Below are 25,203 nucleotides of genomic sequence, written 5' to 3'. Positions count from 1 at the left end.
ATATTTTTTTCCACTTTAAATGACTCAATCTTTCAAAACTACACCAAAATATAAAATATATTTGTTTCTGTTTCTGCCAATCATTGACCCACCTCAGGGCCTAATGATAATTATAATCAACTTCTGGAAATTATTTTTTTGTGGAGTTGTGTAAACAAACTGGCTTTTAAAGCCAAAAGTAAAAAAAAAAACTATTATTAATATTTGATATGTATATTATTTTTACAGCAGTTTTTGGGAAGGTGACATTTTTTGCCACTAGGAACAAATTAGTCAGGTTTTTTTTTAAATAAAGGAACTCTTAAGGGTTAATTGTTCTACTTGTTCAATGTAAAAAAAAATCTTTAAGTTCTTTTCATCCTTGCAGCTAGTGTACTTATTCATCTATAACGTGATTTATATCGCAAATCAAACTGAAATCTCGGCCCATGTCAGAAAAATGACTATTACATAAGTTTTCCATTCCCCTTTTTCCGTGTCTGATACCAATATCACAACCTTGAGTTATTTACTGATTCCGATATCAGTCAGATAAACGAAAACAAAACATGCTGTGTCACATTTGTGCACACGCGTGCATTTATCAACGAGCCATAACCAGCCATTTCAAAAACAGAGTGCTCCAAATAAAAGGAAAAACAGATAAAACAAAACTTGACTTGATTAAAATAAGTAAGTCTCAATCGCTGAAGTGAAGCGAATTTTAAGTTTACAGATCACTTTACTCAGTTTACTTTTGTCTTTTTCCAATATCTAATCCAGTTCATTACATCAAGTATATCACGTACACACACACACACATCACTGCTTCATCCGCTTACACGCAAAGAGCCTTAAAACAATCCTTAACTATCATTGAATTAATCTTAAAGCTATAATTAACCATAATGTGATGACAAACCACGACAAATCCGAGTTAATTCCAGGGAATGGCAGAACTGGGTTGACGGTTCACACAATCATAACTAAGTGTTGCATCTGACTTTTATGAGACACACTGATGCTTTTCTACGTCATCGACAACAACAGATAACAGCAAAGTTGTGTGAAAGTGAAGATATAAAGATATAGAGATATAAAGGTGTAGGTCGATGACATCCACGCTCACGGATGCTGATGTGACATATGCGTGTGTCTAGTATGACAATCTGGATTGCTCATCACATTTCTGTGCGAAAAATCAGATCTGAGTCACATCAATGGAAAAAAGAAATCAGTCAGAATCAGTGAGTCACTTCACAAAAGTCACTGGGACGTATCACGATACATGGGGTCATATAAATAAACCATTCATCCATCGGTTACTACATCGGTTGAGAGTCTTAAATGTGAATATTTGCTGGTTTTGTTTGTGCCATTTAACAAAGACAGAGACATTTTCAACATTTGGGAAACACGGATCAACTTTTTCGGACATCTTATGGACCAAAGATGATGAAATAATCAGTAGTTGCAGCCCTATTCAGATACAATTATGAAATCCCTCTAGTTTGTCGTCAGGAAAGTAGTGTATATCTTGGACACAAACTCAAATAAATCTTGCACAAAGTGTAACGCTGCTCCGTCCACACTTTCAATACACTCTCCTGTCTCGCAAAGTTAGCAATCGCTATTGAAAATCCTGAAAACGAATTCCGGTTATGACCAAAACCTTTTCATTTCCCAACCCTTGAGATTTCATTGAAATCCCACTGCTCACAGACAAATGCAACAAACAACAAAAACCTCCTTAGTGGAGGTAAAAATACTGTGAAGGCTGAAGTCCTCCTGAATGAAGCCGTCATGTCTCCAGGATCAGGACCCATGAGGCCCATCCTGTTTCCCAACACACGCTTTCCCCCCCGCTCATCCTGACCGAGTGCACAACCTGAGCCTCCGCTCTGGCCGATGCCTCTCCCCGTGTTTACTGTAAGCCCGAGTGGGCTCGGAGTCAGCGGGTGCACATGCATGTTAATGACCCCCGTGTCACTCGGCGTACACTCTGCTCGGACTTGCGTGTTTGTCTGATCCGGCACAGTTTGTTTTGGGACCCGTGGGAGTGTTTACCAGCGTAGGCTGTGGAATTCCAGGTCAAGAGAGCAGCATGTACAGAGAAAACCTATGACCGCATTGATCTTGATACTGACATCAAAGAGGTTCCTGAGCCTTCAGCTGCGCTGACTGAAAACCAAATATTTATCCTGCGGTGACGTACGAATACTAGAGAAATACAAGAAAGCAAAACGATTTTGCCAGGTACGTCAGGACGACTGTGTTAATACATAAGTGTGTGTGTGGGCTGCAGTCATTTTTGATTAAAGTGTGGTTGTTAAAGGTATATAACCACTTGTTTGGCCTGAAAACTGAAGCTTTTAAACTCTTCATTCTCCTGCACCAAAGCGCATAGGTAAAATCTATATTATTTAGCTCACAGAGACACAGCAGGCCGCTGTCACCTGTTGCTTTAGTTGTTAAGTTTGTGCCACTTATGAATAAAAAGTCACAAGATAACACATGGAGTTGCTGATGGAGGCAGCAGGTGATTAGTAACTCATGTGTTATCTTGTGATGTAAAATGGCTGATTTTCTCTATGGGCTTTGGTGTGGCAGCGTGAGTGCCATACAAGCAGCAAAAGATTGTCTAACGGCGAGGAAAACATCCTTCCAAAAGATCACATACTTGAGCGGGGGGTGATTTTATCAGGAAAAAGCCTTTGTTAAGTGGCTAAAATCAGTTTTTTCCTTCTGTCGCTGCTGGCAGCCATTTTTTGCCAGTGAGAGCAATTGTTTCGGCTTAAAGACGTGCGTCTTGAGAAACTATCGCTTTAGCGCGGTTTCGCAGAGGGAAACTGGGAAAAATAGGACTAAGAAGTAAGCGTCTCTGCAGAAAGGCTTTGGTGATACATAATTTGTGCCATCTGCTGCTCTTCCTGTTGGAAGGCGTCTCGTGCCAGGGCCAGTGTCCAGTCCACTCGGAGAGCTTCTCCAAGCTGGTCCCACCTGGCACAACTGTCCTGAAAATTCACACTGTTGCAGACGGAGAGAGAAAGAGAGAGGAGTGCGGAGGCTGTCATGACTCAGTTTCAGAAACGGCCGAGGGTGGAGGATCAGCAGCGTGCAGTAAAAAAAAAAAACATGCTTGGCCTTGAACAATTACAGAGTAGACAGCCTTAATAATGGATTAATGAAAACTTCATGTGCCTCAGCTACAGATCCCTTCGGGAGAGACACATGTGCTCGGTGAGAGCAGTCACATGAAGACATGATCTGTGTCTCATACAGCAGACGCCACCCCAAAAACAACAAAAAAAAAAGAAAATCAGTCTTTGTATGACTTACCGGACGACCAGAGAATTTCCACAAACCACAACGTAGTCTTGTTTTGAGCATTGTTTTATTCTCTCCTCAGGGTTCACGAGGTTCACACCGTGTGTGTTTCCAGTGATATTTTCAATATGCCACTTCTGACAAGGTCGTCGCAAGTAAACCCGGATTCATTCGTTCAAAAAGAGAGAAAGAATGACTCTCAAAACACAAATGGAGAGACATTTATAGCGAGGTCCACACAAATTGATTAATTGGACAATGTGAGAATAACCGCATACATCAAAGGGCCATTAATAAGGAGGAATCACCAGTCCACACTGTCATGTTCACAACAGAGGAGACATTCTGTCCTCGGCGTGCCCTGTCTCATAAGCGAGCTCATGCCGCAGAGACAATGTGCCGTAGCCCCCCTGTGAGGAACCGAGGGGAGCTCTATGAATAACTCCCCCTTTGCAGCAGTGAATGGCACTTTTCTTTCCCACAGTATTACTCAGCCTACACCCCCAACATGGCAGGATAAGCAGCGAGCCCAGGCGGTGGCTGAGTGCCCCCTCTCCAAGACGCCAATCACACAGAAAACTGTTAGACAGACGGAATGGCGGCGGGGAGAGACTTGGACTCTCTATGCATGTGCATGGGCGCTACGTGAAAGTGTGACTCTGTCGCGTTGCTTTACAAAATGTAAATGATCTACTATTATAGTTAATAATGCAAGAGGCTATTAACTCACAGTCACTTATCTTCAGCTACACTCTGCTATATAATAAACACTAATCACAGTGTGACCAGCGAGTGTCGGTCGGCCTGTGTTTCTTGGTCTTTAATACCAAAATAAATGATATGGTCTGCACAAAAAAAGGCACAGGAGATTAATGGAACATTATTCTGCCTCAACTGCACTCAAATGCTAATTGTGAACATGCCACTGTTTGGCTTTCATGGACAAAAACTATATAAAAAAAATGATTTGTAAGCTGCCTCCGTCATCTGCAAACAGGCTCTCTTTTACAATCAGACACTGATTATTTGAGCTTTTTTATCATCTACAGCAGCAGAACAGCGGCGGGCGGAGACAAAAAGCATCTAAACTGCGGAATGACTAGGTCTTTTGAGCAGTTGAGTTCACTTGTGAAACTTTTCGTGGGCGCTTTTTTCCGTGCGTTTTCAGGCAGACTCCAACCAGTCGTCTCGCTTTACTCGCTCAATGTTGTTCAGCTTTACTCGCTCAATGTTGTTCTGCTGGGCTTTCATGGACAGAAACTATATAAAAACTGATTTGTATGCTGCCTCCTTCGTCTGAAAACAGAGCATTGCGTCCATATACTTGCCACTACGGTAGCCCTCAGGACTTCCGTGTGAACGACCAACGTCCAATCACAGACGAGATACAACCAGCGTGTCACACGTTTGCGACGTCAGATCCCTCTCATTACCGTTTTTCCTAAAAAACTGCCAGATATCGAAAGTGAAAGTTGTCCTTTTTGACAATTCTGCAGCCGTAAAGTCCAAAATAAATCTTAAAAAACACATCACCGCGGTGGTCATAAGAGGGGTTAACGACGAATTAAATGAAAGGTGCTGGACTGAAAAGCCGCAGAGCAACAGCAGAGATGACCTTTAACCAATATGTGTGATGAATAATGAATGAATGAAGTCATGTTGCTTTTCTTTATGTAGCCAAACCTACGGAACAATGTCACCTCCCTGGTAACGGCACCTGTGTTTACACTGGATGGGGTTTTTCCACTGATAAACCACTAAATCCACTCTGGATTTACATTGACAGCTCCACGCATGATTGATGCTTTTTGTAAACACAGTTTAGATAGCGTGGACAAATTGGATGTAAATATTTTAAAGTTGTTGTTTTTTGTGTCATTTGAAAGGTATTTATGAGTAGTAAAATGGTTATTTTTCATACCTGTACTTTGTGAGTAAGAAAAGAAATTCTTGGTGACTGACATGACTCAGACACTGGAGTCTGGTCTGAGAGGGGGGAAAACACTTCACAACTGCTTTTAATTTTATCAGCATCCCAGACAGCGTTTAACACAGGGAAGCCACCATAAATCTCTCACTGCGCGACTACAGGCTCAATATGATTTCCCCACTGGGAGAGTAGACTGTCATCAATTCATTGTCAGACACCAGTGAAACTGTTGCGTCTCCAAGAGGGCCGGTCCACGCCCTTCAATAGTGTTCAGTGGGAGGGCTCGTCACACACAACACCACATCACAAACGTCTAAGTCCCCTCTTGTGTAATATTCTGGAGCGTTTCCAGGACACGTGAGTGAAATGGCATCTCGTTACACCACAGTCATCCCAACACTTTGATCACCCACACGAATATGGAAAAGCCTGAAAAAGTACCACTTCTTTCTCGTCTTAATCAAACTAAGAACTTTTTTTCTTTTCTTTTTTTTTAAAGAAGCAGCAGCAGATTTCAGGATCCGTGTTGAGTCAGCAGACTCGTATAAATTACATACAGCAGGGGAGAAGTCAGATGACTGTCTCAGGTCACGGGAGCAATTGGTCAGCTTACATGTGGACGGATGACAATGAAGGGATAGTTTCACAAGACCTCAAAGGAGGAGGAGGAGGAGGAGGAGGGTGGGAAATGATTTACAGTCATTTAAGTCACCATGTGTGTGTGTGTGCTCGCTCTACAGTCAGTGTGAATTAAGTGTGTGAATGATAGACTTTAGTACTTATACTGTATCATCACAATAAAATGACTATTTAATGTAGCAGATGAGCCAGAAACGCCTCAAGGGACTTTAATATGAGACCAAAAAAACAAATATATACTGTATTTTAACCAACGGTCCCCACTGGAAAACTGTCTCACTGCTTTATCAGACATTCATGTGAAGTCCCATCACTCACATTTGCCATCGCACTGCTCTTTTACTCACACTGCAAAACTGTCTCTTGCATTTCCCCGCTGTTTGCACAGTTCCAGTGATTGTGTTTTGTTTGTAACATCAGGTCATGGATTACAGACGAAACCTGAAGCTGTTTTTTTAGGTTAATATCTCTGTTGGCTGCAAGATAACAATACTTTTTTATTGAATCAGATGATCCTGAGGCCAAAATGTTTCTTACAAGAATCATGGTTATGTGAATTTTTCTTAATCGTCATCTCGGCATGGAACGTGATTAGATATGAACCGGGATCAATAGCGGCGTTTCAGCGTTGCAAAGTTTGGACTGATGTATTGATTACTACAGCTCTATACCACGTTTACATGTTCCTGCATGTGGCTCAGTGTGTGCTAACAGTATATGAATATGGAGGATATTAGTATTTTTGTATGAACTACTTTTGATCATTTCCCGTCACAATTATCTTCACCAGAATCATGGAAATGATTGTGATTACTGTAAACATATGCTCTAATATAGTTTTTCTCATTTCTAGACTGCATTGTCACGCGAATTATTAGCAATTTTCATCACGAAAATTCACCATAAGCAACTTATTGTGAGAGCTATTCAAGCGTAAATCAATACATCGTGAAAATGTGGACCAGGCCCCCCTGGTGGACACAGAAGGCACTGCATATGGACCGTAAAGACAGGTCATAAAAAGAAAAACAAATGCAGAGCTGTTATTTATGTTTACATGATCATCCATGTGTATGATGCTTTGGAAAGTGTTATTACAACTGGATTATGGATTATAATGGACAACTATTATGGATTTTGTTTAAATTATAGATATGAGTCAATGTATCTTACATTGACTCATACTCACTTACATTAAGTTGACTCTTTTGCATTAGAAAAAAGAGTTCAATTCAACTTTGTTTGTGTATTTTGGACACTGCAAGAATTACGTTAACTTAAAAGTGTGTGTTGATCAGAGTTTGTTTTGGAAGAGAAATCAATGTGACAAACACACAGACACAGACTTAAAACTTACCTTCCATCCTGCAGAGCTGTTGCTGTCTCCTTTATCCTTGAAATATGGCACACTCTTCACCATCCAGTCATAGATCTGTGACAGGGTGAGTCGGTTCTCGGGAGAACTTTCTATCGCTTTGGTTATGAGGTCTGCATATGACATATTCCCCCATGCGTTTCGCCGGGAGGAGCTGCTCTTCCTCTGGGCAGCGGCGGCGGCGGCTGCGGCCGCAGAGGACGACGATCCGACCGGAGAGGAGAGCAGAGGCACCTGCTGCTGCTGCTGATGCTGCTGCTGCTGCTGATGCTGCTGCTGCTGCTGATGCGGGAGTTGCGGGTTCTGGTGCTGCTGGTGTTGCTGCTGCTGCTGTTGTTGCAGAGGTTGTTGCTGCTGCTGTTGCTGCTGCTGCTGCTGGTGGTGCACACAGTTCTCCTGACACTGGAAGTCATCGGCGCACAGGATGACAGGCTTCTGCTCCGGGAAGTCCTCGCTCTCCTCCAGCAGACTCAAGCTGCTGATGAAGTCGCCGTTGTTGCTGCCGCTGCCGCAGCCGCCCGCGGGCTCCTGCTTCACGGAGGGCACCGGCGACGACGTGTTGGAGTCGCCCGGGTTGAGGAACTCCGGCCGGGGCAGCGGCCAAGTGCAGGAGCGGGGCCGCGACAGGGGCTCGAAATCCGGGTCTATGTCCACCAGGTGTGGCTGCTGCTGAGCCGCTTCCGCCATGGTCGAGTGGTGACGGAGCCGAACGAGTTTGTTACAATGTCATGAAAATGTCGCCGCTTTATGCGTGTGTGTGTGTGTGTGTGTGTGCGCGCGTGTGTGTATAAAAAAAAGTTACAACTTCGCCTTTGAAATGTGAGACAAAATGGAAACAAGTCTCCGCCTGGACGCAGAAAAAACACCAAACTCCTCAGTGATTCTTACATCCCAAAAAACTCAAACAGTCAACAATGATTTAGAAACAAAAACTAGATTTTAAGTAAAAAAAAGAAAAAAGAAAAAAAAAAGACGTTCGTGAAGGAAAAAAGTTGAGTAAAAGTGTCCGCAGTGTGTGTGTGTGTGTGTGTGTGTGTGTTGACGTGCCGGTTTGTTTTCGTAGTGATGTTGTTGTGTCCTCCTCTCTCTCCCGGTCTGTCTCTCTCTCTCCGTGTCTGTCTGTGTCTCTCTGTATTCTCCGTGTGTGTTGTTGAGCATGTGAGCGTGAGGACTTTACTGGAAGTATCATTTCTCAGTTGACACCGCCCACACGCTTGATTGACAGCGGAGCTGCGCCAATGAGAGGCGTGCACAATCGTCGTTTTCAGTCTTTCACCCAGCAAACATCATGGGGACCAAATAATTTACTTTTATTTATGTGTTTTCTCTTGCCAGCTGTGTTTGTCAATAACAGATGATAGAAAAATCATTTTAAAAAACCCAGTGTGTAATATTTATTAGCTTTTATTGACATAAATTGAACATAATACCTATAATTATGCTTGTATGGGTGGATAATGTTTTGAAAATAGGAATAACTTGGCTCTCATAGCCCTAAAATAAGTCATGTTTTGTTATCAGATCAGAGTATGATCACCAACAAAGAACAAATAATAAAATATGAATGTTTTTAATGTTGGTATAAAACAACAAAACCAGAAGAATTAGCCTTTTATATGTTCTTTCAGCAAGAGCCTTGCTATCAAGAACGAACAACATCCTTTCTGGTATGTGAGGGCCACCATAGTTCATGACACACTTAGGAAAGGGAAGCGTGAGGTGAAGTCTCACCTTTAGATGTCACTAATTCTTACACCCTGGACCAACATTTAAATATAAACAAACGCGGTTACAGTATGTGAGAATTAGTGACATCTAATGGTGAGAGTGCAGATTACAACAGTGGCTTCATGTACCAGAGAGGATGCTTTTCTTCATTCTCTGATACAAAACACACACATATGCCTAAAACACATATAAAAGGCAAATTATGTTTTATTTTAAAGCAGTTATACACTTAAATAAACACATGTATGAGCTCTATTCAATTGCTCCCAATAAAAACCTCCTTAATGTTACACACAAGCTTTCCCTTTTCCAAATGACAACACTGTGATCCATGAATTATGATCATTCACCATTTCCAGTGATAAGCCCACAGACTGACACCTAAGCAAATACTATTATATTATAATACTAAGTCATTGATCACAATTTATAAGTTTAATATTACAAATATTAATGATCAAATTGTCATCAAACTGTCTCAAAAGTATATATAAGATCCTTAAAAATGACTAATTCTGACTTTAACTCAAAGACAAAGATTTTAAGAGTTAAACCGTGATAGTTTTTGGAGAATGATTATTTATCTGCACATTTCTGAGTTGGATCTTTTCTCTGTGTGTCTTAAATCAATTAAGTGTTTTGTAATTTTTCAAAGACAAAGAAGCTCCTCTGTGGTCAACTCATGAGACAAAGCTGCTCCTGTCCCCACTTCGCAGGTGGATTGTCATTTTTTTGGGGGTCTCAGTTTTGTCCCCGTGTAACTCTTGAACTATACTGACATCTTGTGGCCATTCGTAGACACTACAACCGGAGCGCCTCTCTTCCGCATTCAACTCAATCTAGACTATTACATCAGCATCGTGAAGACTTTCTCCTCAGGCTTCAGGTGGAAATGCTTGAGCAACTCTCTGAAGACGTTGCTGAGAAAACGGAAGTACAACCTCTCACGAGTTTACGTCTGCGCGCGTGAGATGGGGTGTAAACGCATCGTGTGGTAGTGAATGTGGGGATATTTCATCAGGTCACGCTCGCTCGTGTTGCGCTGCCCGTGGGTCAACGACAAGAAGACTGCGAGGACGGCACAGGTGAGCGTCACATGACCTGTCCCACATAATCCTTGTTTTGTGGGGTTTTATTTTTTTAACTTGAAACAATTGAACAACTTTGCATATGTGTGTGTGTGTGTGTGTGTGTCATCTGAAGTCACGTGAGTGTGTGTGAAGACAAAGTTGTTAAATATTTTTAAAATAAATATATATAAATGGCATTTTCTTGTTTCACAGTATCTGATGAAATCATGGCTCCACACCCTGCAGTCCAGGCAATCATTGACTTCACAGCTGGAGCAGCAGGTGCGTTTAATCTACACTCAGCAGATCAGACAAAAAAACAACAACATTGTAAAAACATATAGCTGTATATATTTTTAAACTTAGTTTTTTCATTAAAAAAAGGGGATAAAAGGCTTAATTAATTTCTGATTAATTTCTTAAATAATTATCAAGTAAAACACATTTAACTCAATTTTTATTGATGGCATATTTATTTTGAAGACTGCCTGTACAATTCATGCTCAGTTTATGAGATTTTGATTATTATTGTGTTAGCACTGAAAAATAGCATTTAAATAATAACAACCAGTGTTTTGATGGCCTTCAGTGTAATTCTTAATCAGTTTATCATATTTTAAATGAGTATTATTAGGTTAGTGGTGTAAAACACCACCTATAGCTCATAAATATATGGTTTTTATTTATGCTATATTCGTTTTGGGGATGGCATTTAGTAAAATTATTTATCAGTTTATGATATTGTAAACAAGCATTAGGGTTATATATTATATATTAGGCTGTATCTGCACACACTGGTGCCATTAGTAAGTCACCTGCCAGGTTTGAAGCCTGTCAAGTGACGGATAGTTAAACAAATGTCTCCTGAGTTAATAAATGAGTGACTGTATGATTCATCTTTGGCTCCGTCACATTTAGGAATTTTAAAAACTGCATTTCGATGTTTTAAAAATGGTTTCAGCTGACTCAGCGTCACAGTGAGACATCAAAGCAACACTAAATGTTGCCATGACTTCAAAGAGTTACCATGACATCAAAAAAGCGTCTGGACACAGGTTGACAGACCGACTACCACACACACACACACAGGCGTTCCTTGAATTAATAAGAGAGAGATATATTTACTGTGGGGACCAATCACAGTGACATTCACGGAATTATTAATTACCACAAATATAGATTTCACCTCAGCCAATTTCAGACAACACACTAAAATACTGATATTTATCTATGATAGACCAGTGCTGTATCTACTAGCCTTGACTGCATATTAATTCTGTTTGTATCAGTTGAATTTTGTATTTAGAATATTCATTTTTGAAGCACGTGACCCCCGGCAAGCCAGACTCAATATTTGCTATAGTAATGTCATGTCTGTTTACACTCAGGCAAAGCAGCATAGCTGACAGGCTAAATGTTTTTTAGCGCAAATGTATAATTGACAAACCTGGGGACATGTCCGCTCGCAGACAAACACAGAAACGCACAACTCCTTCTTACCTCATTTTGTGTGAAGGAGGAGCATGGAGTGGTAGCAGCTGCTATCAGTGATGTTACATGTTAAACTACTTATGTTATTGGTTGGATTTGAAGTTTTCCCCTTTAGTTTCAGTGATGATTGATACAAATAAAGCATCTGTGGTCTGGCCCAGACTTCATTTAAAATCCTGAAACTGACACAAGATCTAGTGAGCCCTTCAAGAAGTGGTCTTGAGATGTAGACCAGTCTCTTGAGTCCTGCAACAAGAACATGAAAATAAAAATGAAGCTATATGAAGATCATGAATCCAGTTATATATACAACTTCTATAATCAAACTCCTTAACTTGTGGTCAGTTAAGGGCAAACTTGGACTTTATTAAGCTTACGTTAGCGATTCAAATTTCTGCTATAGATTGAAAACGTTTGCATTGTGTTAGAGTACCGAAAATGTGTCCTTCTGCTTTCAACTTCCAAATTCCTCGCTAAATATTCTTGGTAACTTCTGCAGACAACGATTGTAGAACTGGCTCATTGACAACCAGGAAGAGACTGTGCATATCGTCAATTCCACCTCTCCCCAAAGGTCTGTTTTATAAGAATTAGTGACATGTAGTGGTGAGACTGCTCACGCCTCCCTTTCCCAAGAGCGTCAGGGAACTACGGTGGCCTTCGCAGGACCAGAAAGAACTTCATTCTTCTTAGTTTGCGTAGTAAGCTCCTGCTACACATTTTAAAATGCCATTTTGCATCACAGCAAGAAGGTTGCTGGTTGGGATCCTGTATGTTCTCCCCATGTTTCTCCAGGTTTTCTCTGGTTACTCTGGTTTCCTCTCACAATCCAAAATGTGTAGAGGTCAACTGGACACTCTAAATTGACCATAGGTGTGGTCGTATGTTGACCCTACAATGGACTTGTGACCTGTCCAGGTTTTAGGATAAGGCGGTAGAAAATGAATGAATGAATGAATGAATGAATGGATGGTTGTCAAGGTCGTTTATGCGTGTGGTGGTACAAGATTGTTGCCTCAAAGCTTTTTAATTTTGATTATACATTTGTATTAGTATTATGATCCAGTTCTACCCACATGTTAAACAGTGGACCTGTGTCTTGTCCCGACTCCTCAGGCGGGACGGCCTGTGTGCTGAGTGGTCAGCCGTTCGACACGGCAAAGGTGAAGATGCAGACGTTCCCCTCCATGTACCGCAGCTTCGTCCACTGCTTCGCGTCCATCTACAGACAGGTGGGACTGCGCGGCCTCTACAAAGGCACCACACCGGCACTGATAGCCAACATCTCTGAGAACGCTGTGCTCTTCCTGAGTTATGGCCTCTGTCAGGACGCCGTCCGCCTCATGTCCCGGATGGACAAAGGAGCAGAACTCAGGTTTGCTTTTACTGATTATGTGTTTGTGATAGAGCAGTGCTGCATATACTGTCGTAGAATGCATAATCTATTCAAACATAAAAATTTTTTCCAAAAAGTTGAACTTTTTTGTAAAATAGAGTAACACACTGTTCATTAAATTCACCTTTCAGATCAATTTTTCTGAATTAATGTGACATTTCTGTGCTTCCATTTCCTTCTTTAGAGCTCGATTGGAAGCGTACATGTTCTGTGCAGTTTAAATTATGCATTTTTCTTCTCAGAATTTAGTTTATATGTTATTTTTATTTATTGAAAAGGCTTTTATACATTTGAACTGCTGACATGAAATTGGAGAGATCGGAAAGACAGACTAGTAGATTAGTGCTGTTCAATAACTGGTTACTGAAGTTAATGCACTGTAACAGTTAGAATTTATCAGATGGAGAAAAAAGACTAAATGTCAAGTATATGGCAACCTTTAATTGGTTAATTTTCTGAGCTCTTTTTTACTTGTGTTTCTGTCTCATAATGTCATTTTCCCGTGTATCAAACTCCTCTCCCTTGCTCATCAGCGATGTTCAGAGGGCATCAGCAGGATCTTTAGCCTCCATCTTCTCTGCCATGGCGTTGTGTCCCACTGAGCTGGTGAAGTGTCGCATGCAGGCCATGCATGAAATGGAAGCGTCCGGCAAGGTCCCGAGTGGACAGCGGAGGTCGGTGTGAGACGCTGAAACGATGAGCTGTGAATGAAGTGTTGAATTTTTGGGGGCTGACGCACACTTGACCACTGTGTTGTGCTTTGTGCTGTGTGACCTCAGCACAGTGTGGTCAGTAGTGAAGACGGTGCTGAGAACCAACGGCCCTCTGGGCTTTTACCAAGGACTGACGTCCACCGTCGTGAGGGAGATGCCGGGATACTTCTGCTTCTTTGGGGCCTACGAACTGTGCCGGTCCACGTTTGCAAAGCACATGGGCACAGATAAAGACGGTATAGGTAAGATGATGGTATTTTTCCTTGGTGTTTATAGGTCCGGTGTGTAAGAATTAGTGACATCATGCAGTGAGACTGCAGGCTGCAACTGATGGTTCCATCCCAGAAAGAATTTTTGCAATTTCAAACCTTTAGTCCAGCTGGTTTGTTTGGTTGGGCTGCTCTAAAAACACGGTATTGCAACCTTACAGCCTTTATAAAGCAGGTCCCTTACCTAAACTACATTAAAAAAGCATATTCTAAGCAGAGTTTACACTAGAAAATAATATTAACGGCCCATGTGGCCGTTAACACGCAAGTTTTCATTGAATTCTGGAAAGCAAACATTCCACTAACTGTAAAGTGAGCAGGCAAAAATGTAATTATTATAAACTAAATGAGAAATAAACAATGAATGCCCTGCTGATTTAACCACAAATACATTATGCAGAGTACGACTCTTTTCAATTAACTCCTAACTTCTTTACACGCTTATCTCTTGCGTTAAAGTCGAAATAAATAATGATAATAAGGGAAATAAGTGCAACGAGTCACCACATGATGACAGGGGAAACTCTCAAAGGTTATTTTATAGTTAGGTTCGCTTGTCAACATTTCTCATATGTATCTGAATATTTAATACTTTATCACTGATTTAATTATTTGGCATTTTTGGACAAAAGCCGGCATTTATCGGCTCACGTAAAGGACATTTTTGTGATCTTTGATCTTTGCAGGTATTCTTCCACTCATGTTCAGCGGCGGATTTGGGGGAGCTTGTCTTTGGCTGGTGATTTATCCCATAGACTCTGTAAAGTCCAGGATCCAGGTGCACTCCTTAGCCGGGAGGCAAGAGGGCTTCATGAAAACCTTCCTGGGCATCGTACGCACCGAAGGTAAATATTACATTGTGAATTCGACACAACCTCACAGTTATCAAAAATATAAAAAAGATTTGTCACATGACCATTTAATCCTAGTGTGATGGACCACAACTGTATAATTTGGCTCTTTGTAAACAGACCGAATATTAAAGTGAGATTATTTCAGAAATTCACGACATAAAATGCTGCATCAATGCAGCCGTTATGTCTGTTTTTCCTTCTTTATAGTTGGACATTATTCACATTTACCTTTGTTTAATAGTTCAGAATTCGTTTTTTAATGATTTCATCCAAAAAAATAGAGAAAAGTGAAGAAGAAGCCCCAGCCCTGATGTTATTTGCTGCTTGTTTTGTTGATTCAAATCAGGTAAACAGAGCAGTTATATTTTAATATTAGTAAGTACATAAGGGTTTCAGACCCACAGAGTCAGTTCTATGAAGTTTAACTCCTGAGCTATTAACAAAAACATTGATGTGTTGACGTGTTTACCACCAGACATTACAAATAACAAATATTCTCATCCCATGAAACTTGTTAGAATAGTGTTGTATTTTTATTTGTATAGTCTATAAAGTGTTTCTATGATATTTACGTTAAGGACTGGGTCTGATTTTACGTTTTGGTGGTAAGTTGGTATGGGAATAATACACAACTCCTTATATGGACATCCTGGGCGTGTGTGTTCATAGGTCACATAGTCAGGCTTTTAAAAAAGGTTCTTCTTATGTGTTGTTGAGTCAAAGTTATGATTCACTTTGTATCGCAGTTTTAGTAGCGATATAAAGTAGCAATAACTGTGCAGAAGTCGCACATTTAGAGCGTTTTTCTTCATAAAAATTAGCCAAGTCAATTTTGAACTGTGTCAAATTCAATCCAATTTAAACATTTTGGGTACTTTTTGCTCAGGTGTGTTTATATTGTTGGGGAAAATAAAAATAAAATGCTGAAATAAGGATACAAGACACTCTATATTGCACATTCTTAAAGCCTCTCTGTATATACTGTATGTTTAAACATATTGTGTTGTGCAGATGTGAAAATGCTCCACTCCTGACGAGTCGTGACGTGTTGATGCGTCTTGTGACTGAGCCGAGGACTCGCCTGACTCGTCTCTGGGGAATGAGCTGTCTGTCTGTCTGTCTGACTGTCTGTCTGACTGACTGTCGTCTCTCTCTTTGTCCCGCAGGTTTCCCTGCTCTGTACTCTGGCCTCACTCCTACCATGATACGCACCTTCCCTGCCAACGGCGCCCTCTTCCTGGCTTATGAGTTCACTCGCAAGAGTATGATGGAAGCAGCTGGCGCCTGACGCGGCGCGTCACACGTATTGTTTAAAATGACACGACTACGCGGTTTAAAGTGTTCTCATTTTGAGTGACGTAAGCTAAAGTATAATACATTTCTATTGGTGCTGTTTGAGAATATGCCATGAACTGTGTAACGTGAAATAAAATGTTGTTTGTTTCAGTCACAAGTCGAGGCTTGATATTTAACGTGTAGTAAAGGAAACACGATCTTGGTTGGATTTCAGTGCGTGTTTCACAGTAACCACTTACAAGTGTTTTGAATATGGAATCAGAGGAGAAAGAACAAAAGAAACACTAACAGCTACTTCAGAAAACAGTCAATGAATCAGTAAAAGTTGTCTCACAGAAGAAAAACACAAGATACAAGGAATAAAACACTTCATCTTTACTTATATATATATATACATTAATAATACTGTTCATTCAATTTTGGGAATACTTGTTTGTTTTGTTAAGTTAAAACATTTCATTTGTTTTAAATACATACTTGTATTCTATTTAAAATGATTTAACTTAAAATCCTGTGGAATCAGGGTCTGAAATTAGTTTAGTAATGATTTCTTTATTGAGATTCATTTCTGGTTGCACTAAAGCATGAAATCAAATAATTCAATTATACAAGAAAGTAGAAATGTATCCAGAGCCTTATTTAATCATAATGAGACAAAGTGGAAATCAAAGGTTAGGGTCTTTAGTGGAGTCTGTGTGGAGTCAGAAAATGTACCTAGACATTTTGCTTCATTTTAAATCAAAAGGCAAAAATAAAACATTTCTCGAACTCATTTTTTTTTTGGGCAAAAACTCATGTTTTACAGGGAACTGGGTGTCATGTGACCACACATCAGCATCCTCACAAGAAATGATGCTAATGTGCTGCTCACATGTCAGTGAGTGTGACTGTGCAGCTTTACTGTCACTCCCAGTGGATCTGTGGCTCTGATTGCACTTTAAAAGCTCTTATGTTATGTAACGGAGATACAGAAACATAAGTTATTAACTTGTAATTACACAATGTTAAAACGATTTAACTTTTTGCCGTATTTCTCTTTCTTTTGGCATTTTGAAATAACTTATTGTAGAAATGTGCTATAAAAATAGACTTAATACAATACAATAAGTGTTCCTTTTGGCCCACTGGTCCTTTATTAAGTTTCAATTTTGGCTCTCAAATGGAAAAAGTTTGGGATTCCCTGATCTAATCACGACACAGCAGGTGAAAATTACTTTTAACTCATCTATTTTTTAAATATTTTTTTTTTTCAAATGTGAGGTTATGTCATCCTGATAGTATTTTTTTTTAAATATGTCACATATTTTGTATTTAATGTAAAGCTATTATCAGAATCAGGTTTATTGGCAGGTAAAAATGTACACAATATGAGGAATGTGTTCAGATTAGTGGTGGATTAGAGACAGATGAATAATGAGGAAAATAATTTATATCATTTTTTAACCTAATCTTACATTTTTAGTGATTTAAACTTCTTGTACACCTTTAAGACTTTAGAAAATGTGCGTATTTTTCAACACTTTCATTCTCCTCTATTCTAATCTTTTAATTTCTCTTATTCTCTCATTAAAATCTGTTAAAATTTTCCATCCTGTGTCTCCGTGGCCGTTTCTTGTGTATGAAAAAGCCTTGTTCCTGCAGCATGGAGCTCTCGTGTTTCGCGACATGGACGCCACCTATTGTTTATTCATGAGCTGCACTCATCAGGTGTAAGACTCGTGGTCGTGGAAAAGCACAGGAGCCGAACTATGAGCTTCCCTCCACAGGAACCACCACCGCTGAGGCTTGTAAAAGGCTCCACAGCTCATGTTACATACAGTGTGTACTGTACTGTAGTGGAGAGACTGAGATGTAGTGTGTGTGTGTGTGTGTGCGTTGCTCATGGAAAGACACTAGTGATGATGAGGGAAGAAGGCAGGCCACACCCAGCAGAGAGTAGAGACCAGTAAACAAGTGCACAGCTGCAGCTCAGAGCGGCTCCATCACACACAGACACCAACACCGTCACTAATGATCTCCACCACATCCAGCACAGCAGAGATGGTCACGCAGGGGAAACTTCAGATCAACGCTGTGGACAACGTTGAAGGTAAATACTATCTTTTTTTTGACCGTGGTGAGTAAATATGATCTAACAAGCCTCAAGTAAGTTGTATTTAAGGTTCCCCATGAAGCTATTTGTCCTCGTAGTGGATTCATGTTCATGATTACACTGCAAAACCTGAAATCTAACAAAGATGAATTATCTAAAATCAATGTTTTTTTGTCAGACAGGGTATTTCTTCTTCCCGCTATTTCACTTGCTATACTCTAAGTGGTTTCTTTTGTTCGTTTTTCTGTGGTTCTGGGCGACTGATTGCTTGAAACTATATTTACTAGAGTTAAAAAGTTGTTGGAAAAGCATTAAATAGTTTTGTCAAGGTCGTATTTTCTTATTTTTAAAAGTAATATCCTTGTCGTCTGTCCATGCGCTTGTCTTCACAAACAGATAAAGACTCAATATGGTTTTTTATCATCATCTCGATGCGTTACAGTCGCTGATTTCGAGAGCGTTATCGGTCGTCGAGAAGTCTCACATTCAGTGACTCAGCTGAATGTGAAGTGGTGTGACCTCCCTCGGAGATGAATAATACATGCGGCGGCTTTAATACCACACCTCGCCGCCCGATTGCACGAATGTTTCTTGTCACCTTTGTGAAAAGGCAGGACCTTAGTAAATGTGTGACGATGAAAATAAGTTGCAACAAAAATATCTGGCTGCTGTGAGTTAGGGTTAAATGTGCAAAGTCATTGAGACATGATGTCCGTTCTCTCCACAGATAAAAAAGCAGGCAAACTGGGATGTTGTGGCTGGCTGTTGGTCATCATATCCCTCCTCTTCATCATTCCTCTCTTCCCAATCACACTTTTTATGTGTGTTAAGGTACGCTCGTTCTTATTGGTGGAAAACTACTAATTAAGATGAGATCAAGTTTCCCCTCATGAATGTTTTAAAGTCTTAAACCAGGCGCTGCTGTCTGGCTGTTGAAAAGTCAATGACCTTTGAGGCAGAAATGCCGTTTTTTGGCCATTTAAGGCAACATTTAGGTGGATTTATTGGCAGAAATTTGATAAAATACATATATATAGTAATATAATAAAGTCCAACACTTACAGCATATACAGCAGAAAAAGTTACAGGTCAAAACGATTTTTCTTCCACACTTTATTTTAATTGATTAACAGTTTTCTTGTTTTCATTGATAATAGACTCATCAAAGGTTCTATTTATTAATGCATTTGTTAATTCAAATAAGCATCCCTTTTATTTGAATGATCAATGTAGTAGCTAATTTGTTTATTTTGTTAAATTTGAAGAAAAAAAACTGTCATAAAATGATGAAAACAGAAAAAAATGAGTCAACTGATATCTAAAGAAAAAAATCATTCATTAAGAATTAATCATTCGTTTGCTGATTCTAACCTTTACAAGAATGTATTTGCCTGTAAAGTTCACTCACTCATCTATACATTAGTTTACACTAATTTAACTGAGGTGTTTTTAAATGTTCTTTGTTTGACCCAGATTGTGCAGGAATATGAGCGAGCCGTCATTTTCAGACTCGGCCGGATCATTGACAGGAAGCCGAAAGGACCAGGTTTGTTATTTAATATGTTAAATCACCATAGACATGTTGTATGGTTAGCACAAGGTTAAGGTTAGGTCAGTTGTTGTTATGTTGTAATTTCCTACAAATGTGTGCGATACAGGATGCCCCCAAAAAGATTAATAGAACAAAATTCAAAACAGAAATTGTGTTTCCTTCCAGGACTTTTCTTTGTGTTGCCCTGCACTGACACCTTTGTGAAAGTTGATCTGAGGACTGTGTCCTTTGACATCCCTCCACAAGAGGTAACCTCATTTCTTTCTCCTTGTTGTTTTATTATTAAAGGACCAGTGTGTAACATTTAGTCCAATTTACAGACAAGACAGACTAGGTTGCGTTCAGGCTAGCATACTGGAAGTGAGACATTTTTACGGTACAATTTTAGAGACGGAAGCAAATCGCATTCATTTGAAAAGAAAAAAACAACTCAGTTTTTTCTGAGTAATTAATTTTTTGGTTTGTTTTTTTATTTATTTTTTTCTTCTGTTTTTCTGACTCATTTTTTTTCTGTTTCACGTGCTAATTTTTTTTCCCCTCCTGTTTTTCTGAGTAATTTTTTTATCTGAATTATCGAGAACTCTTGTGAGAACCTCCAACCTGCAAGTGACTCCCATATTTTCTCTTGAGTCACCATGTAGCCAGCCTGAATGCATTTTAAATGCATTATCTTGCATCCATGGTGCATGCCATATCTGTCCAACTGATCCAGGAGAAACTGTCTGTTTATGTCTAGCAGATCTGAATGGGCTCTCCTTCTGAACAACCACAAAGTCCTCAGGTATCTGCTTAAAGTCGACAAACTAATGGTAATACCATCTATGTGACTTAAGGGCAGGACTATCTCCCAGTGTCTAAAACCAAGATCAAAGTAAAACTTGATTAAACTAAATGAGCCGTCTATTTTGTTTTTTTTTGTCAAACTCTCAATAAAAGAATGGACGTGTTTATTGTTTCAAATGTGCTCTAAACTCAAGAAAAAAAATTCAGTAGAAAAAAATACTCTAAAAAACAGAAAAAATATTAATAACTCCGAAAAACAGACCCAAAAAAATTTACTCAGAAAAACAGACCAAACAATACATTTCTCAGAAAAACAGACCAAAAAATAAATTACTCAGAAAAACAGAAATAATTACTGCTGTGAATGCTATGTGCTTCCATAACATGTCCCACATTAGGATTTTTTTTTTTATTAGTGTCAACTTTGAGATGCAATAAAAACAAATTTTCTACATGTTCTGGTCAAAACTGATAAAGATGTGTTCAGGATAGCATACTGGAAATCAAACATTTTTACTGACCAGTTTTAGAGAATATTTAGAAATTATATTTTGAAAAAAAAAATCTTACATTTGAGATGAAATAAAAGCAAAATTTCCATAAATTCCAGCATGGTATCAACATGACAGTTTGGAAAAAGCGTGCCTGTCATCTCAAGCCATCATCCCAAGGCTCATTGCACATGAAGCACAAGTGGAGTATTGCAGATTTTAATGCAACCTGTCCAGTCAACCATTTACATGGTCACCATAAAAACAGACAGACGTTTTGGGCAATACTTTTGGAATAATATTTGGAGACTTTTGTTTCCGGCAACACTGGTTAATTTTTTAAAGGGACACCAGGTAATTAGCAAATTGATATTATTTCTTTTTTAGTCTTTCTCCTCTTATGTTTAAATTATTTCACACTATTTAATAACAGATGTGTCAGAGGAGGAAAAGGTAGCCAGAAAAACAGGGGACACCCTGGCCTTTGGGAAATTAGTGCCTCAGCACATCCGAATACTGTCCGAAAGTCTTAATTTTTGTCTCCCTCCTACACATGTTTTTGGATTTCAAAGAGCAGTAGTGGTTTCTCAAGTGTATCCAATTAAGTCTCCAACTAAGTGTTTCTTTTCTTGTTTTCCACATTTTTTTTGTAGGATAATGTCACCGATCAGCTTTTACAGAAGTCTGAGACGCTGCTGAAGAAGCTGGGAACCAGGAACAACGTCAAGGTATTAGAATAATTAGCAGGTGCCCCTTCTCTTTCATACATTAGAATAATAGAGGGAAGTTTTAATGATCATAGAAGTGACATTAGGGTGTTGCCTTTGAAATGTTTTGGAAAGAAATTATAATGGGGTGTATAAGATGGTAAAAGTGCACACAAAAACTACAGGGATAGTTTAATTCAAAACAGGTTATATGGCACACATCCTCTGCATTAAAAGTCAGGAATGGATGTGATGATAATGACAACTGGGATAGAGTCACAACACGGCACGGCGGTATGATGGGGCCATCTATTAATGCAAAAATTGACACAAGAATGGGAAACTTGATAATTAAATCAATTTTTATAGTGCAAGCCCAACCTTGAACTTTCTTGACAGTCATAAATTAAAGCAAAGTGTTTTTACATAATTCATTGTATAATGAATAGAAAGGCAGCCTTCAAACAAAGCACACTACATTTGTGTGCATAATTCAAAATGGGGACTGACGTAAAAATCTCATCAGCGTGTTGCCTCCTCCGTAAAACAAGGTGATGTTTTTTTAGAAGTGAAAACGTGAATTGCTGTCATACTTTCTCACATATTCTGTTCACTCCCTCTGTCTTGACGTCTTGTATTTCACAGACGAGCTTGTGCTCTTTACTGTTATCTTGAATACATCAAATGATATTTTAGCTGTAAGCGTTTCAGAAATTACAGGATGAAGGGAATATAATAAAGGGACATATTATTCCTTTTTGTCAATCAGCAGGGCGTTCTCTCTCACTGCATCTTTTTCATCCACATTTTTTTTCTTCTCTTCATTCCAGCAGCCACAGATCACTTGCATTAAAAATGAATGCAAACAATTAACGTATTTGACTCTCTTTACAGCTGGAATGCTCCACCATATCTGGAATTGGCAGCCATCACAGATGTTTATCTTTTATTAAATGAATGATTGCATATTCTGACAGAACAGTATCTCCAGCAAAACAGCTTGAAAATCAATTGACCACTTCTCCTCAGAGTGGCTTTTTAGCACAGAATGGACATAATGCATTGTATTTTCTACAGGACTGTACCCATTATATGAGATAATGATATACCTATACAACAGTACAACAGTAACAAAATACTGTGTTGCGCATCTTACGACAGCAAATCAATGCAAGTGTTTATAAGTGATCAAACACACATTTTTTATTGCCATATGGTGATTCACATCATCGTATTGTAACAACTCGGCTCTAAAACAAGATTCTGGCCCCTCATTGTTTCTAACTTGCGAACAGTAGTGGTGTTGTAAGAAGTTGTGATGTCCATTGTCTTTTTTCAAAACCTTTCTATTCGATCTTTAATTACAAAGAATTGTGTCAACCATAATAGTTGCTAGGAAGCGTCTCAAGCAAGTGCAAAGCCTCTACACGCTGTTTTTCATGCTTACACTTGTCTCTAACTCGGCAGGTGTGGTTCTACAACCAGGCATGGCACGCCGTGGTGTCTTTCCTCAGTGTGGCCAACAATGCCATCCTGAGGGGAAATCTGCCAGCAGACAAGAATCCCCGCCAGTTCGGCATTTCTGTGTCCAATCACCCCCTCAACCTCACCAAAGAGCAACTCTCCTTCATGGCCTTGTGAGTCATCAGTACAAAAAAAACAAAAAAACAATGATTAAAGGGTAAATCAGGTTCAAACAGCATGGAGTTAGTGAGTAGAGTCTTACATGGTGTCATGTTTCAGCTTTGTAGAGCACATGTCCATGTTTTATATAACTTATGTGATAACAATGGGCAAAGACCTGTCAAATATACAGCACAAAATTGGTTGACATAAAATTTCAACATACTATATTGCAACTATAATGCAGATTTTCTGACAATGCATCATGGGAGATGCACGAGAGAAACTGATGGTAACTGGGGATCTGACAGAGACTCGGCAGAGGGAGAGGGACAGAGCAATGGAGTGGGAAGGAAAAGCGAAGACAGCCCAGACAAAGGGAGAACAGATGACTAAGAGACAGTACAATAGAAAATGTAGGACGGATGATAGATAGATGAGGGATTTGTTAGACTGTGCACAGATTTTGAGACCCAGGGGAACTCCTAAAGGGGGTTTTTACTTCATGTCTTATCAAGGACTAGCAAAGGAGCAGATTCCCATGAGAATTAGAGATTTATGACGTGCTAAACCGCAAAATAGTAGCTCACACCATATGGATTTAGGCAGTTCTTTATATGTTGTGTACTGTTTTGTTTTCTTATTATGACCACAGATGTGAATGTGTATTTCTGAACATTACTGAATGTCAATATTTAGTATTTTGGCCATTCAGAGACCTAATTCGATGAAGGCTTTCAGTGGAAAGCCACTGGAACACATCTCACTGCAGCAAATTACCATGCAGTGTCATAATACAAGGCCTGACATTATACAGGAAATTCAGTGGCTGCTACCAATCACCACACAGCCACAGTTTTATTCCATATTCTGCTGCCACTCCAGCCCTGTCCTCAGTTAGGTATTTATGTAGTGATCAGGTGCTGACGACAGTCCTGAGTTAAAGAGGCAGACTGCGGCAGGTGCAGATAATTACGATGGCCTGCCTACCATAGATCCAGGATGAGCATCTTCCCTCTCTGCTCCCTCTCTGTGCAGGCTGTGACGACTAAAATTTATGAGCTGTGATCTTCAGATTAACTTAGACATCTCATAGATGAATAAGTGTGCAGATTTCACACAAGAATGGGGAAAAGGGAGTACCTGCGCAGATAATGAAGCACTATAGAGCTGGGATACTTATTTGTGCTTTTAGTCTTAAATGGATCAAGTCACAGAGGATTAGCACTCATCTGCATTTTAAGCCTCATTTAACCAATTCTTAAGTTATTTTCTTATCACATTACCCATAAGTAGATAGATAAATGAATTGATGGATCATAGTGAGAAAAGGATGCTTCACAATGGGTCCACGTTCTAAATTTGGGAATAATTACAAGACATCTACCAGAAGAACTGAGGGTTCCAGAGAGAGGACGGACGAGGTCCATGGTGTCCAAGGATTTTTAAATCGATTCTGAAGCATTGTTACACCAATGCTAAGTGGTGCAAAAATATTCAGTTTGTTTGCATAATACACAGTAGAAGCCATCCTTTGTGGAGCTAGTGGCATTGTGAGGTGAGCATAGTGAAGGTTTAGTTGTAGAGTTTTAGCATAATGGTGTCTCTAAGCTGCAAAAAAGCCCTTCATATAAAACTTAATAGATACAGGGTTTAAAAAAACCAAAAACCCTTGGTGGACATTTCCATATGTAAAAGCAAAAGGAACATTTCAGCGTCATGTTAGTATGCATGCTAATGCTTGTACTTTTCCTGCCTTGTTTTGGTCAAAATGTACTCTAAACTCATTTGGTAACGCCTGTTTCCTTGTGACCACTATTTTAATTTGCCTATTGACAACTGAAATGAAGTATTACTTTTCCGGTTCTATCCTTATTTTTCTCATAGA

At 39.5% G+C, this 25,203-nt stretch overlaps 4 protein-coding genes across 5 annotated transcripts in view; 3 read left to right on the top strand and 1 right to left on the bottom strand.

Moving 5' to 3' along the window:
• Positions 1-8,397, bottom strand: part of foxo1a (forkhead box O1 a) — a 34,153-nt gene extending 25,756 nt beyond the window's left edge. Inside the window, exon 1 of the mRNA XM_044031644.1 lies at positions 7,233-8,397. Coding sequence (XP_043887579.1) covers positions 7,233-7,937 — 705 coding nt within the window. The 5' untranslated portion in view covers positions 7,938-8,397. The remainder of the gene's footprint in view (positions 1-7,232) is intronic.
• Positions 8,398-9,047: 650 nt separating this feature from the next.
• Positions 9,048-17,300, top strand: slc25a15a (solute carrier family 25 member 15a). Of its 2 annotated transcripts, XM_044031646.1 has the most exons (8): positions 9,048-9,694; positions 9,777-10,063; positions 10,262-10,330; positions 12,656-12,914; positions 13,469-13,609; positions 13,715-13,890; positions 14,604-14,762; positions 15,938-17,300. In XM_044031646.1, the coding sequence occupies exons 3-8, from the start codon at positions 10,276-10,278 to the stop codon at positions 16,057-16,059; spliced, it is 912 nt and encodes a 303-aa protein (XP_043887581.1). In that variant the 5' UTR covers positions 9,048-9,694; positions 9,777-10,063; positions 10,262-10,275; the 3' UTR covers positions 16,060-17,300. The 2 variants fall into 2 exon arrangements, with proteins under 2 accessions (XP_043887581.1, XP_043887580.1); XM_044031645.1 differs by having other exon boundaries at positions 9,048-10,063.
• A 701-nt stretch (positions 17,301-18,001) lies between these two features.
• LOC122773938 (stomatin-like) lies at positions 18,002-20,613 on the top strand. The gene is made up of 5 exons (XM_044032932.1): positions 18,002-18,156; positions 18,887-18,990; positions 19,633-19,705; positions 19,877-19,959; positions 20,451-20,613. Exons 1-5 carry the CDS (start codon positions 18,078-18,080, stop codon positions 20,454-20,456), a joined length of 345 nt encoding a protein of 114 aa, XP_043888867.1. The 5' UTR covers positions 18,002-18,077; the 3' UTR covers positions 20,457-20,613.
• Positions 20,457-25,203, top strand: part of LOC122773533 (phospholipid-transporting ATPase ABCA1-like) — a 52,899-nt gene continuing 48,152 nt past the window's right edge. Inside the window, exons 1-3 of the mRNA XM_044032293.1 lie at positions 20,457-20,492; positions 21,639-21,713; positions 23,160-23,329. Coding sequence (XP_043888228.1) covers positions 20,457-20,492; positions 21,639-21,713; positions 23,160-23,329 — 281 coding nt within the window. The remainder of the gene's footprint in view (positions 20,493-21,638; positions 21,714-23,159; positions 23,330-25,203) is intronic.

This window comes from Solea senegalensis, linkage group LG8, assembly GCF_019176455.1.
Source record: "Solea senegalensis isolate Sse05_10M linkage group LG8, IFAPA_SoseM_1, whole genome shotgun sequence".
In the NCBI taxonomy this organism is placed as follows: Eukaryota; Metazoa; Chordata; class Actinopteri; order Pleuronectiformes; family Soleidae; genus Solea; species Solea senegalensis.
This window is presented reverse-complemented; position numbering and strand designations above follow the sequence as displayed.

Excerpts from the sequence above, each read along its gene's own strand:
- slc25a15a (XM_044031646.1), top strand. The coding sequence starts at position 10,276 with ATGGCTCCACACCCTGCAGTCCAGGCAATCATTGACTTCACAGCTGGA. Across the intron at positions 13,891-14,603 it reads CACAGATAAAGACGGTATAG|GTATTCTTCCACTCATGTTC; the intron begins GTAAGATGATGG and ends TGATCTTTGCAG. Across the intron at positions 14,763-15,937 it reads GGGCATCGTACGCACCGAAG|GTTTCCCTGCTCTGTACTCT; the intron begins GTAAATATTACA and ends TTTGTCCCGCAG.
- LOC122773938 (XM_044032932.1), top strand. The coding sequence starts at position 18,078 with ATGATCTCCACCACATCCAGCACAGCAGAGATGGTCACGCAGGGGAAA. Across the intron at positions 18,157-18,886 it reads CGCTGTGGACAACGTTGAAG|ATAAAAAAGCAGGCAAACTG; the intron begins GTAAATACTATC and ends TTCTCTCCACAG. Across the intron at positions 18,991-19,632 it reads CACTTTTTATGTGTGTTAAG|ATTGTGCAGGAATATGAGCG; the intron begins GTACGCTCGTTC and ends TGTTTGACCCAG.